Source organism: Syngnathoides biaculeatus, chromosome 4, assembly GCF_019802595.1.
Source record: "Syngnathoides biaculeatus isolate LvHL_M chromosome 4, ASM1980259v1, whole genome shotgun sequence".
Taxonomy (NCBI): domain Eukaryota; kingdom Metazoa; phylum Chordata; class Actinopteri; order Syngnathiformes; family Syngnathidae; genus Syngnathoides; species Syngnathoides biaculeatus.
Window position 1 is genome coordinate 6,727,905 of NC_084643.1, and position 14,065 is coordinate 6,741,969.

The 14,065-nt window shown below is 43.1% G+C and overlaps 1 protein-coding gene across 5 annotated transcripts in view; it reads right to left on the reverse strand.

Moving 5' to 3' along the window:
- Positions 1–6,835, reverse strand: part of pcsk5b (proprotein convertase subtilisin/kexin type 5b) — a 92,586-nt gene extending 85,751 nt beyond the window's left edge. For all 5 annotated transcript variants that reach the window (XR_009794519.1, XM_061816491.1, XM_061816492.1 and 2 more), the window contains exon 1: positions 6,598–6,835. Coding sequence is in view for 4 of the 5 variants with exons in the window: in XM_061816491.1 (XP_061672475.1) it covers positions 6,598–6,762 (165 nt within the window). In the remaining variant the exon portion in view is untranslated. The remainder of the gene's footprint in view (positions 1–6,597) is intronic.
- Positions 6,836–14,065: the final 7,230 nt, after the last annotated feature.

Below are 14,065 nucleotides of genomic sequence, written 5' to 3' on the forward strand. Positions count from 1 at the left end.
TTATGTATTTACGTCTCGGTTTGTTTCCTAAACCCTCCCAATGGCGAGAGGTCCCTGTATTTTTACACCTGTATTTAAGTAAATGTTAAATTTTAGCTGAAACAAACGGGGAGCGTGTAATAAAGGTTGAATGTTGGTTGTGGTTTGACTTTGAAAAGCGTGATTTCCTAAAACCTAATGAGGTTGAACTTCTCCGTGTTTGAGACTTCAGGAACTTGCAGTCCCTAAACTATAAAAGTCTAACAGTAAGCCTTATTCAATTTCTCTAATAACGGTTTCAAGCAGAAGCCATTTTGAGCTGTTTATCTCCCAAAGTGATTTTGCTGAGCCGCAGTGGCAAAGCCTGATTCTTGGCTTACTTGGAACAGTGTTGCAAACCACCACCACTGGGAAATCAATCACGTGCCGTCACGCTGATACTGGATTATGCGTCACTTTGATCATCATCCTGTAATTGCAAAAAAGAACAATACGCATCTCTCTTTTTTTTTTTTTTTTGGTCCTCCCTCCTGCTGGGTGAATTTAAATGAAGCTTTCCGAACTGGAGCAACAAGTCAGGGATTTGCATGAACTAGTGCGCTGACACTTTAAAATCAGTCTGCCTATCCATTGAACACAAACCAGACAAAAATATGAAATGAGAACACTCACAAGGAGCTGCTGCAAGACAGACAGACGCACACACTGAAACATAAGCGGCCAACCAGACTTCCGCTACCAACATTCAACAGACCAATGCTCGAGAAAGCTGTTGATTTCTTCACATTCTTTGTTTTATTTCGGTTATATACCACACAGGGGCGGCACTGTGGATCAGCGGAAAAGCATTGGCCTCACAGTTCTGAGGTCCCGGGTTCAATCCCAGACCCGCCTGTGTGGAGTTTGCATGTTCTCCCCGTGTCTACGTGAGTTTTCTCCAGGCACTCCGGTTTCCTCCCACATCCCAAAAATGTGCAACATTGATCGGACACTCCAAATTGTTGCTAGGGCTGATTGTGAGTGCGGCTGCTTGTCTCCATGTGCCCTGCGATTGGCTGGCAACCAGTTCAGGGTGTACCCCGCCTTCTGCCCATTGACAGCTGGGATAGGCTCCTTGTGAGGATAAGCGGCCAATGAAATGGACGGATGGATACCACACAGGAGTGCTGTTAAATATCAAATTATTTAAAGTAGTGTAATAAAAATGCCCTCCAGTACAATATAGACCTGAGAAAACATTATTTGGATGTCGGGATAGCTCTCGAGGCACAAAAATTAATAGGTTAATAGTCCATAGATTGATTGCTAAATTAATCGACATCTATTTTGACAATCAATTAATTACTTTGAGATATTAACTTCAAATTGTACAGTTCTTCTGAATTTCAGCCTCTCTAAAGTAAATATGCCGAGATGTTTGCAGTCTGCCAAGAAAGCTGACTGATAAACACCTGCTTTTACTTTGGAAAGTAATAATTAACATTTTTTGCCCATTTCCTGATATTATAAAGGACCATATGATTAAAGGAATCATAATCAATTCATGCTTATGCATTTTCTCCGCTCAATCCACTCAATTTCAATTTTTTATTAATAGATGGATGGAAATTAAAAAAGTTTTTTCCTCGCCCAAAAATACCTATCCGTTGTCCAAGCTGCTTATCCTCACTAGGGTCGAAGTAACAGATTGCTGGATTTGACAAAAAGAGTGGCTTGAGCCAACTGTATCATAAAACCAGATTGTGGAACGGTCACCGATGCTCAGCACAGGAGTGGACGTTTGTGTAAGGCTCCCTTGAGGTATGTTGACATTCTTTTACTACGATCCGGCTCGTGAGCCATTAAAATTTTACATAGCCTAGCAAGGTGGTGGTAGCGCTCATGGTTGTTTGTAAACATGCTGCAGTTTTGTTGAACACGAGTTGACCAGAGCAGAGAATTCCAACCTATTTAGATGAATTTCTTGTCATTTAAAGGAAAAATAGATTTTCAGGAGAATTATGGGCACAGTACCAACCGATATCGCAACATTTTTGGCTATTTCTGTACATTGACATTGATTAAAAAGGTTACAAAAAGTTGTATTTTGTAGGGTCTGGAACAGATGAATGGCATTTCAATGACGATCCCGGGGGGTGCATGAGGAAAAGGTACAACATACCACAAAGTTCAACCACTGTCGAAAGGACAAACTCCTTATGCAAGTAGGTCTTGTCCATGGACATCCACCACCGCCCCCACCCCCATTCCCCAAGACCCCCACCTATCCCCAAGCACTTTAAAAACAAGACTTTGAAGAGACACTGTGCCCGTGACCTTGTCAGCTGATTCAGACTTTTGAGCCGTTGTCTTAGTCTGGGAAGGGGGCTCCACGCTTAAGAGGATTACCAAAAACTCCCCAATGAGGTGCTCACTCTCTGGATGCCAACTCCTTTCATCAATCCGTCCATCTATCTATATAATCCATCTTTCAGTCGTCCCTTATTCTTGAGCCACCATTTTTTTTTTTTTTGTTTTTGCTCCCCTGTGTACAGTACGATCGTTACGATCGAGGCCATATTGTCCTCCTGTCACTGATTCCCATCCAGACCCCACAAGCACCAGCACCATCTCCATCTTGCTACCCGGTACAACTTGATGGTCTATTCTTTGAGACCTAACCTGCAGCGACTTCCAGGACTACATCTTTACACCCTTTGATTCAAGCGATAGGTAATTTCGACCCATGTAACAGCTGATGGTACCTCCAAAGGCAGCATTCATAACAGACGACTTCGCCCCCCCCCACCCCACCCCCACAATTCCTTTGTCAGAAGAATGACACGATAAATGGGTGGAAAATTCCATCTCTAACAGAGAAAGCTAGACTCTTGCTACAATTTGTTTTCCTTACTATGGCCTTTTTCTGAAGAAAATACAACAGTTTTCAAAATATGGAAATTCTTGAAAAATGCATTCAAGAGAAATTGCAATTCTACCCAAATTATATTTTTTTATTTACAGTATATTTAAAAAAAGGGAAATAATAAGAAAAGCATAACTCTTATTGTAAGATTAGAGCTTTCTTCTTTAAAAAATATATATATATATTATGAGTATTACTTTTTTTCTCTAAAGAAATAAAAAAAACTATAAAAATGGGAAGTTGTACATCAAAAAATTAAAAAAGCACTACTATTTTCCAAAACTTTTCCTTGGAAAAAAAAAATACTAATCTTGAAAACTTTGTTTCTCTAGAAAATGTCCTTGTTTCAATCTTTAACAAATCAAACATTTTCATCTGGGAAAAACTGCTTCATTCTTTTACAAATATATCTCAAAATATTTAATTCTCACAGGATAATTGTTTTTTTTTCCCCCCACCACTTTTTTGTCATTTTCTCTTTTTTTTTTTTAACAGTTTTTGGAGGGGGTCCTTAATGCTGGATTCCATACCGACGGGAAGCAGACCATTTCCCACTTGAGTGTAAAAAGGAGAAAACACAGCTGACAACCTGGACTGCTGCGTCTAAAATCGTTACCAGTCAGCAGTGCCCCAATAGTAGAGGATTTCGTGCAGGTGGAGCTCAAAATACAACTAAGAGTTAGAACCCTCGGACCACCCCTCAACGCCAAAACGGGAAGTGAAGCAAAAATTTCATCTATGAGGTGTTGATGTCCAGTGGACGCAGCATATTGTCATGGAAATGAGGGCGAATAGTGAGGGTAGCGGTGCACTCCACAAGGGAATTCCTATGGTGAGTCGGTATAGAAAATGAACGAGGGAATGGGTGCGAGGTGGGGGCGTTTAGTTCCCGTCAAAGAGTGGGGATAAACGAGGCCATTAAGGCTTCTCTTCGGGGAGTGTAGTGGGTGGGCGTGCTGAACGAGGCAGGGATAGAGGAAGAGGGGAGGCAACGGGTTGGGGGGGTTCAATAGCTGTTGACTAGGCTACCCCACAACAACCTGTCAGAATGCCCCCCGCCCCCATCTTTATGCCGGCAAGTGCGGGCTTGAACTATATTTCGGTGTGAAGAGTACGTGTGAGGTCCACGCTGAGGGGTGTATTTCTTTACCCCCACCCCCCCACCAAAGGCTCTTTAACTGTGTCCAAACACACGCACACACAGATACAACCCAACACAGCCTCCACTGTCGATGCCAAGCTCTTGTTTATGGATGTATGCCTCATTGTGGTCTTTTGCGAAAATAATCAACATAGAGGAGGGAATGAAGTGAAGGACTCCTTCCACATTAACCTTGAAAAGTGTGAACGTTGGTAAATCTCTTTGGAAATAATGACCCACTTAGGAATGAGAGCAAATTGTGCATTTTAGGCCGGCGAAAGCGGCCCGAAGGAAGTCACGTTTAAGACTTTTAGCCCACATTTTGGAGACACTTTTGATCTAATTCACGACAGAAAATGTAGCCATGTTGCGGATAGCTTACAAAGCCCGTAAGCCGGGGAGGATAATCAATGAATCCATCATTAAGTATTCGTCGGTTGCGTGCGGAAGAGATTGAGGCGAAATGGAATGCGCTGCTTAGCTGTGACAATTACGTCTTAGATTGTGAGTGTGGCTGTTTGTCTCGATGTGCCCTACGATTGGCTGGCAACCAGTTCAGGGTGTACCCAGCCTCCTGCCCATTGACAGCTGGGATAGGCTCCAGCACTCCCCGCGTGAGGATAAGCGACAAAGAAAATGGATGGATGGATGCTGTGTTGTCTGAAGGAGCTCGATGCTACATTAAATATGGCTAAATGACAGATGACACATTTTGCAAAGGCACACTGTGCCAAGGTACCAGTACTCCCACATTATTAACTAATTTCATCAATTTTGAAGTAAAATAAGCAATTAATTGTTTAAAATATAAAAGCACAACTTATTGCAAGAAAGTATTTACATTTAAATCCACTAAGAATTGAACGTCCTCCCACAAATTTTGCCATAATAAAGGTACGTCAAATATATCTTTTAATAATGAATATTTCATAACTTTTTTCAACTACATGAAAACGAGAAATTGTTACTTAAAAAAAAAAAAAATCTCAGTAGATATGGGAAGCTGACCTACACCCCTGCACACATTTGCTAAGGAAAGACTGTTCCAGGAATCCATTTTCTGAGCTGCTTATCCTCACGAGGGAGTGCTGGAGCCAATCCCAGCTGTCATCGGGCAGGAGGCGGGGTACACCCTGAACTGGTTGCCAGCCAGTCGCAGAGCACGTGAAGACAAACAACCGCACTCACAATCACACTAACAGTGCAATTTAGAGTGTCCAATTCATGTTGCATGTTTTTGGGATGTGGGAGGAAACCGGAGTGGCCCCACACAAGCACAGGGAGAACACGCAAACTCCACGCAGGCGGGTCCGGGATTGAACTGGGGACGTCAGAACAGTGAGGCCAATGCTTTCCAGATGATCCACCGTGCCGTCGCATTAATTCATCTGTGGACAATTCTTTACGGTACACCGACAGATGAAGCGAAAGCTATCCTGGCAAAAAAGCAAATAAACTATATTTTCAAAACAATCTGTTCAGCAATAAAAAAAAAATATCTGCTGGCCAAAGAAAATAAGAATCAGATTTAATGGCCAAGTATGTATCAACGCACAAGGAGTTTGTCTCCTGCAGTCGCTGCCGCCCTGGTACGGCATTCATGTTGAGTACCTTGAAGAAGAACGAACAAACCAACAAGAATGAAGATGAAAGGATGGGAAGGAAACTATGCTGGTAAAAGAAGAAGCAGAATGAAGGAGAAAAAAAAGCATACTGGCAAAAAAAAAAAAAAAAAAAGCTGCTAAAAGTTGATGAGTAAGCTATGAGGGGGCCGGGATTTGAACGGCAATCCTCAGAACTGCGAGGCCAATACTCTAACCAGGTGTTCCAGCATGCCGCTACATATATAAAAACACATAAATACACTTTGCCACACTTATCGGCAGTCACCCGCACGCCCCTCCGGCCTCACACAGTTGTTAGATTGTTTTTCAGAAGCATATAAGCAAACCATGGAAAAAAATGACATTTCATTCTCCTTCAATGAACGTCATGCCGCCGCTGTAAACAGTCCACAAGAATGACAACAAACCAAAACACCAAATATTGAACAAACAATAGCTACCTACTTGTGTCCAATTAGTTGTACAGTCCATGTATTTGTTTTTAATTGCATTTAATTTGTTTGGCTTTGTTCCAGCTGCTGTTCTTCTTCATATGGCAAACTAGTTAAAAGTAAATCCACAGCGCCTCTGCAGGTCATAGCTAGTTAGTGCAATACCATTTCATGAAAATCAACAAGTTAATATTGATTATTTCAGCTATTTTTGAAGTTTGTTCGAGGCATTTGAAGGGGAAATATCCTTTGCTTCAGGACTATGATCTTGCTTTTTGATGTGACCCATAAATATTTTGCCAACGGGCGTCTCAGCAGTGTGCGAAAAGAGCCAAGCACACGAGACCGACTCCGGGTCCGGGGAGGCTGAAGCACCTGTTGTGCGTTCGGGCTCCCCCCTCGACTTTCGAGCGAACTTTCAGTCGGATCGAACAACATTCGAACAAGTTTCGCCAGCCTCCGTGACACTTTGATAACTCGGTACGGACCGAAGGGAAGGAGAGGGACGTCGCCTACCTGCCCCATGTTCCTGTAGCCGTACTTCTCCGCTATCCGCTCGGCCACCGCGGCCCCGCCGGCTATCCTGACCGCCCAGTGGTTGGTGTAAATCCGAGCGTGGCACGGCGGCGGCGGCGTGAGGAAGCCGAGGCTGAGCACCAGGACGCACAGCAGGCGGACCATCTTTCCCCCCGCTAACTTTTCTTTTTCCTCCTCCTCCTCCTCAGCCTCCTCTCCCTCTTTTCTCCCCCCCCCCCCCCCCCCCCCCCAAAAAAAAAACCTAACTTCGCTCGAGCGGGGCTCTCATGGACGGCTGAAGCGGGAGAGCGACGGACCGAGGGAGGTGGAGGGCAGCGGCAGTAGTAGTAGTGCTGGTGCTGGTGGAGAAGTTCCCCTTTTCTCCTCAAACCTCTAATAATGTCCACATGGGAGAGTTGAAAGTTCACTCCGGTGGTTCAGCGGCGGCGCACGGAGCGGTTCGCTCCACGACTACTCCGCGGAGGAAAGCGGCCACACGTCGGCTCCTCGGTATCGACTAAGTCGCTGGAGCCTGTTCGGCGGAGCACCAGACTGGAGAGGAGAGTCCAAGCCAAGGGTGTCGGTGGTGGGGGGGGGGGGGGGGGAGTTCCCTTCCCTACCGAGGTGCCGCTGGGTCTTAAAGACAGTCAATCGATGAAAACCCGTCACGGGAGGGGGGGTTGGCGAGCACTGATCTAAAAAAAAAAAAAACAACAACAACAACAAAAAATAAACTGGATAGCGCATACACATCGAGCGGCATGTCGATTGGTTGAAGCCAGTTGGCCCGCCATCTTGGTACTCCCAAAACGCGTGGAGGACACGATTTACACTGTGCAGGTGTCAAACACAAGGCCTGGGGGCCAGATCTGGCCCGCCATAGCATTTTATGTGGCCCGCAAAGGCAAATCTAGAGCAGTGACTCCCAAACAGTGTGCCGGGGTACATCAGTGTGCCGTGAGCGCTCTTCAGGTGTGCTGTGGGAAGTTATTCAATTTTATGTAATTGCTAAAAAAAACCCAAAAAACATTTATTTCCAAGAAATAATGTATCCTTATTCATCTATTTATACCAGTGAGGCACAATAACAGACAGAACAAAAAAAAATCATCTTTTATTAGACGGCAGGAAGAACATACAGTAATTAATCGATCCATATTTGGTGACGTTTACTTTTGTTGGTGAGCCGTGGGATTTTTCATTTGTAAAATATGTGCCTTGGCGCTATAAAGGTTGGAAATCACTGATCTAGAGTGTTAATTTCCATGATTCTTGTAAAAATTTGTACCAAAATTTCAAATTCTCATATATCATAATTGATAAAGTTAGGATATGACCAGCGTTTTTGTGTTACCAAACGTGAATATTACCCTTGATTTCTGGTTCCAAAACTAGTTCATAATTTGAGTATATAAATCTGATGAGATGATTAAATATTTTTGAACCACAGTCATAACGGCTATCTGAGGGAAACCGGAACAAGAATGTGGCCCGCGAGAAAAATGAGTTTGACACCCCTGGTTTACAGGTTGGATCAAAGTTTGGCATGTCGGATTAAAACTGGTCGTGTGAGTTTGACATTTTTTCAGTTTTGGTAACATGAAGGATTTTTAATTTGACTTGGTAAGCCAAATAAAGGCTAAGTGCAAAGGAAACACATAGAACACCATGACTAGCGAGAAACCTCGAATATTACCTTGGGCCCGATTTCCGTGACATGTTAACTTTTCCCAAAATATGCTGTGAAGCACTGGCAAAAAACAGCATTTTTTTTTTTTTTTTGTCATAAAAACATTACATTTTAAGTCAAACAGTTAGATATATTTTTGGAAATAAGGACTCGCAATGGGAAAAAACATGCTCAACGCATTGTTCACTTGTTGTCTCTGCGACGTCCTATTTCAGATAGAAAATGTAAACTTGTTTCCTCGCATTTGAAAATCAAATTCAGTTCGCAGAGTTCAATATTACGAAATTCATCAACAAAATTCACAGATAATGTGTTTTGTCGCTTATCCACTGATGAAGTTTGAGGAAATATTTACATGCCTTTTTCGTGAAAAAACGTTAGCCTATAAAGGTGAGGCAGAGAGTGAACAGTGAACAACAACAACCGGAAACAAAACTTTGTTCAAGTCAATTAAGCTCATCAGAAAATAATGAAAAAAACTTTTACAAACAAACTTTAACATTGTCAAAGTAAATTTTTCTAACTTACCTGTTGAATGTTTTCTCACAGCCATGAAACAGGCGATTAACGCACAAGTTGACATGGTTGTTTTGGGAGTATCAAGATGGCGGATGGTGACTTCAGTTTTGGTGGCCAATGAGCCATCCAGTCTTTTTTTTTTTTAGATATGTAGTGGAGAGTCATGATGTGGATTAGGGAAACATTCTGGACAACTTCGTATTCCGTATTTTTTTTTCAATCATTAAAAAAAAGAGACAAATATCTAATGGTGGCGAAAATATCTACATTCTTTGTTTCAGTAAACACATGCTTGCGGAAAAAAATACTCGGGTAAAATAAAAGTATTGATTCCATTCCTTTACTCAAGCAAACGTTGAAATGATTACAGACCATAAAAAGTAAAAAAGGGGCACGGGGGGCATTGCAAATGTTTTTTTTAAAAGAACCACAAAGCCTGAGGAAGAACAACCTATTAGAGGCAGCTGTCAATCATTTGAGATACGCTTATATACGGTCACCACGCACAGACCTGTTAGATTGTTTTTCAGGAGCATCTCTGGAATCATTTTGTAATAAAAGGGCCTCTCAGAGGAATCACACGATGCTGAATTAGCATTAATTAGCACAGATTTTTGTACATTCTAAAGAATAAAATTTCAAATCGATAACATTTAGCGTTAGCAACACTTCATTATGAATAAGTCATGCTGCCAAAGTAGCGCCCATAATTATCTGACGTTGGCTCGTTTACAATGCTAATGCTAACTTAATATTGCTAGCGCTGCTATTTTGTTGACACTGGTCAGACTTGTTTATGACAGTTTCGCACAACTACACGCTTGTACGAATGCACATCAGTGAGGTACTATCTTGAGATTCTCTAGGCGGCGGTTGAATTTCCTGAGCAAACGTGTGAGCTTGTGCGCATAACACGTGGCGCGGTCCACGCGTATCATCGTCACCAGACATTTGATCTGGGATGACATGTCCCAGATTCTTTTGTTTTTCGCCAGACGCAACTTGCCCTGACATCATGCGTGGACAAAAATACCTGACCGAGTGGAAAGAAAGGGAAAACAGCGCCATCTGCTGGATGTGCTTGGCCACTGCAAGTGCTCGTCTTCCCCAAGGAGCGAGGCTACGTGAAGATTGCTCAGCCAATCTGGTGTTATTTAGTCAGTCATCAGTCATTTAGCTCACGTGTTAGTCTCTGTGGAAGCCAATTTAATAAATATGTCACTCTGTCGAAAAAGTCATTTAGTCTTTGATTTATCTGGTCAGGAAATTAGTCAATCGCTATTTTGAAGCCAGCCAATCACTCAAATTATCCGGTTTATTTCAGTTCAGTAATCCCGGATCCGCCTGTGTGGAGTTTGCATGTTCTCCCCGTGCCTTGCGTGGGTTTTCTCCGGGAACTCCGGTTTCCTCCCACATCCCAAAAACATGCAACATTAATTGGACACTCTAAATTGCCCCGAGGTTTGTCTTGATGTGCGCTACGATTGGCTAGCGACCACTTCATGGCGTACCCCGCCTCCTGCCCGTTGACAGCTGGGATAGGCTCCGGCGCTCAACGCGACACTTGTGAGGATAAGCGTCTAAGAAAATGGATGGATGGACCTGATTGAGTAGAACGGTGGATGTCTGGTGAAAGCGTCTGCCTCACACTTCTGAAGACTGGGGTTCAAATCCCAGCCGCACCTGCGTGGCATTTGCATGTTCTCCCTGTGCCTGTGTGGGTCCCCCCCCCGCCCCCCACATAAACAAAATTAATAAAATGCATGAATTGAGGACTCATAATTGTCCTTCAGTGTGATTATGATTATTATTGGCTCGCAACCAATTCAGTGTGTACCCCCCCCCCCCCCCCACACACATACATAGCTACGTGAAAATAGCTGGGATAGGCTCCAGCGCTCCTGCAACCCTTGTGAGGATAAGCGGCTCAGAAACTGTGCTCATTCGTGTGTTGACTCACTCAAATGAAACATTTCACCCGCTGACGGTTTCCACCACGGCCACAGAGGAGCAGCAGGCGCAATCCTTGGTCGGCCCAGTTCGTAGATCAGATTCTACATCGTTTTGCGATCAAGTTCGCGGCCATTTTCTTACACATAAATCAAGCCGTTCGTCAATTATGCTGCCATTTGGTTGCATAAGAACCAGCGGAGAGAGTTGCGATGATGATGAAAAGCAAAATCAAATGTTTGGCAGTTGGAAATTAAAGGACTGGCTCGAACCTTAATGGGACAAGCCGAAAGGAAAAGAATAGGAAGTACTGAGCATCACCTGAAGTTCCTTGTTTCTTTCTATCATCATTTCTCTTTGCAGCCTCAGGTACAGTTCCACTTCCTCTCTCTCGCTCGCTCTCTCATATATACGCCAAACATCTCGCGATGCGCCGGTGAATGAGAGCTTTGTCATTGGTGCCGCTTCATATTGACACACACATACCAGAGCAGAGTCAACTTCGCTACGACCTCCACCTTACACAACACTCGACGCCAAACACTCCACACGTTCTTCTCCCTTTTTTCCAGGCCGCTGTTATTGTCGGGGGGGGGGGGGGGTGTCACAAAAAGCCAAAGAAAAAGCAAAAGACACAGAGTTAATCCTTTGATTCTCACCGAGTAGTAAGTGTCATTTTTTTTTTAACGCTAACGCTAAGTAATCAATGAGGTGTCATATTGGGGAAACATATTACGCTCAACAACAACAAAAAATGTTTCACACAACAAGAATCTGCTTCACACACGCGATGAAAAAAAAAAAACAACAAAAATATATTCACACACACACACAAACATACACAAAAATACCTCATACTCACCACCAAAACAGTATTCTTTACTCTCACTTCGATGAAAAAGGTCTCTGAGGGGGAAAAAAAAGACAAAAGTAAATATCCATCCACCCATTTTCTTAGCCGCTTATCCTCACTAGGGCTGCAGAAATGTTGGAGCCGATCCCAGCTGTCAACGGGCAGGAGGCGGGGTACGCCCTGACTGGTTGCCAGCCAATCGCAGGGCACATAGAGTCATACGGCCGCAGTCACAATCACACCAAGAGGCAATTTTAGAGAGTCCAATTTTTGGGATGTGGGAGGAAACCGGAGTGCCCAGAAAAAAAACCCACTCAGGCACAGGAAGAACATGGAATCGAACCCGGGTCCTCAGAACTGTGAGGTCAACACTTCACCAGCTGATCCACCGTGCCCCCCGAATGACAATATGACAAAGTTAATCATATAAAATGATCCATTATTCTTGTCTGTGGTGATTTCATGGATACGGTCAAAACCTCTCCGTAAAATGTTAGATTCGTCTTTCTTTGCAGAGGATAAAGAATATTGGAGAATTATGTCTACATGTGCTGCCAAACTTATTTTTTTTTTCACAACACAGCACATTTCCTGTAGCGTTAGTAAAGATGTTATCAAATTCACTATCACAAAGTACATCATGTATGACTTTTTGTCTGCACGAAATTTACTCCAGATCTCACATACAAATGCCCGCCCTGAGGCCCCTCCCCTGGAGTCCTCAGCCCCCCCCCCCGCCCCCCCTCGGCTGTGCACCACAAGTCACAGCTGACTAAACGCTGATATTCTGGAATGCGCCTGCTACGGACCTTTCCAACCTGTCAATCGCCCGTACAATAATAGCCAATCAGATAACCGCATTGTCTTCACCCCTGGCTTGACACGCCCCTGCCGCCATGTTGTCCCACAAGCAATGCTGGTTGTCAGTAGCATGCGCTTGGAAAAGTTAATGTTACGAGAAAAAAAAAAGGTCCTCAATGGTCCTCCGATATCCACCCATTCACCGTTGAGTGACGTCTCCCCCTTCCCCCGCCCACCTATTAAAAAAAAAAACAAAACACGGGAATGGTGTCCTAATCGCATGCTAATTGAGGCTAAATTCCTCCAACCAATGAACACAGCAAGCATGTCAAAACCCCATTCCTAGATGGCGATGCGAGGGAAGAAAGGAAGTCACACATGAAATATTTTCCCCATTCAAGGGTTCCGAAGACTATATGGACCAATAGAACCCCCTCAATAAATAATACTTCAAGAGACTGACCTGGCTAAACCAGAAGAAAATGTCAAACTGTGAGGGACATTCCCGTGCCAATTGGGGGCAATAACAGGGCAAATTATGTCTCCGAAAGTAAGAGGGATAAAAAAAGACAAATTTTTGACTCCCTCTCCCCATTTTTTTAAATATATAAAACAAAATAATTACAGTAACTGACACGTACATAAAATATAAAAAATAAAATTGTCCCTTGTTTTGTCTCTGACAGTTTCAGATACTGCCATAAAATAACAGCAATTCTTTAGTGGTTGAAAAGAAAAAAAAAAGTGTCTAATAATAATAAAATTAAATATTGGTGCCTTGAGATACGAGTCCGCAAAAACGGGCGCACCCATAACACAAAACACTTGTTTCTCCTGTGTTTCCCCAATTAAATAAGTGGAAATTCCATGAAACCCTTCAACCCCCCCCCAAAAAAAAACACTTGCAATTTTTTTTTTTTTTTTCCATAGTTTTTCATAAGTCAAAACACGTTTCAATAGAACGTAAAGAATATGCAAGATTTTAACATTCTTGTTGAAGTGATTGTTTTGGTCCTTCTTTGTGCCCACTAGGGGGCAGTATAACAGTTATAGTACAGACAATCTAAAAATTAAAAATGGTCTTAAACATAGGGCAATTTTGTGATTCCTTGCTGGATGGGCATTTGACCACTTGGGGACGGAACCGTCAACTTGACTTTGACATTTGACCCCATGTACATGAGATACACTAACACCTGCTACTCGCAACACAGCACACCCCTCTTCTTCCTCTCACTACAAGGTGAAATCTCACATTAAAAAAAAAAAAAAAAAATTCAAATACTTTTAGTTGTTTCAAATGTTTTCTCCGATAATGACACGGTGTTGTTCGTAAAAAAAAACATCCGGCACTACATTCGAAATAGTTACACTGTTAGGTCGTGGTGGACAGGCTTAAAATTACAAACTGAATTCATGTCTACAGTGAACTTGCACTATTTAGGCCCAAGTCTTTGAAAAACGTACCATTTATTTTACCCATTTAATGTTTTCATGAGACTGAATCACTCAAATCACATAATTTGTCATCTAGCTAAACATGACGGTCAATCTCAATGGGAGTGGAGCCCCATGCAAGATATCACCTGGTGGGGTCTCAGTGATCCTGAGAAAAGTGAGGAAATCAGCCCAGGACTACACGACAGGACTTGGTC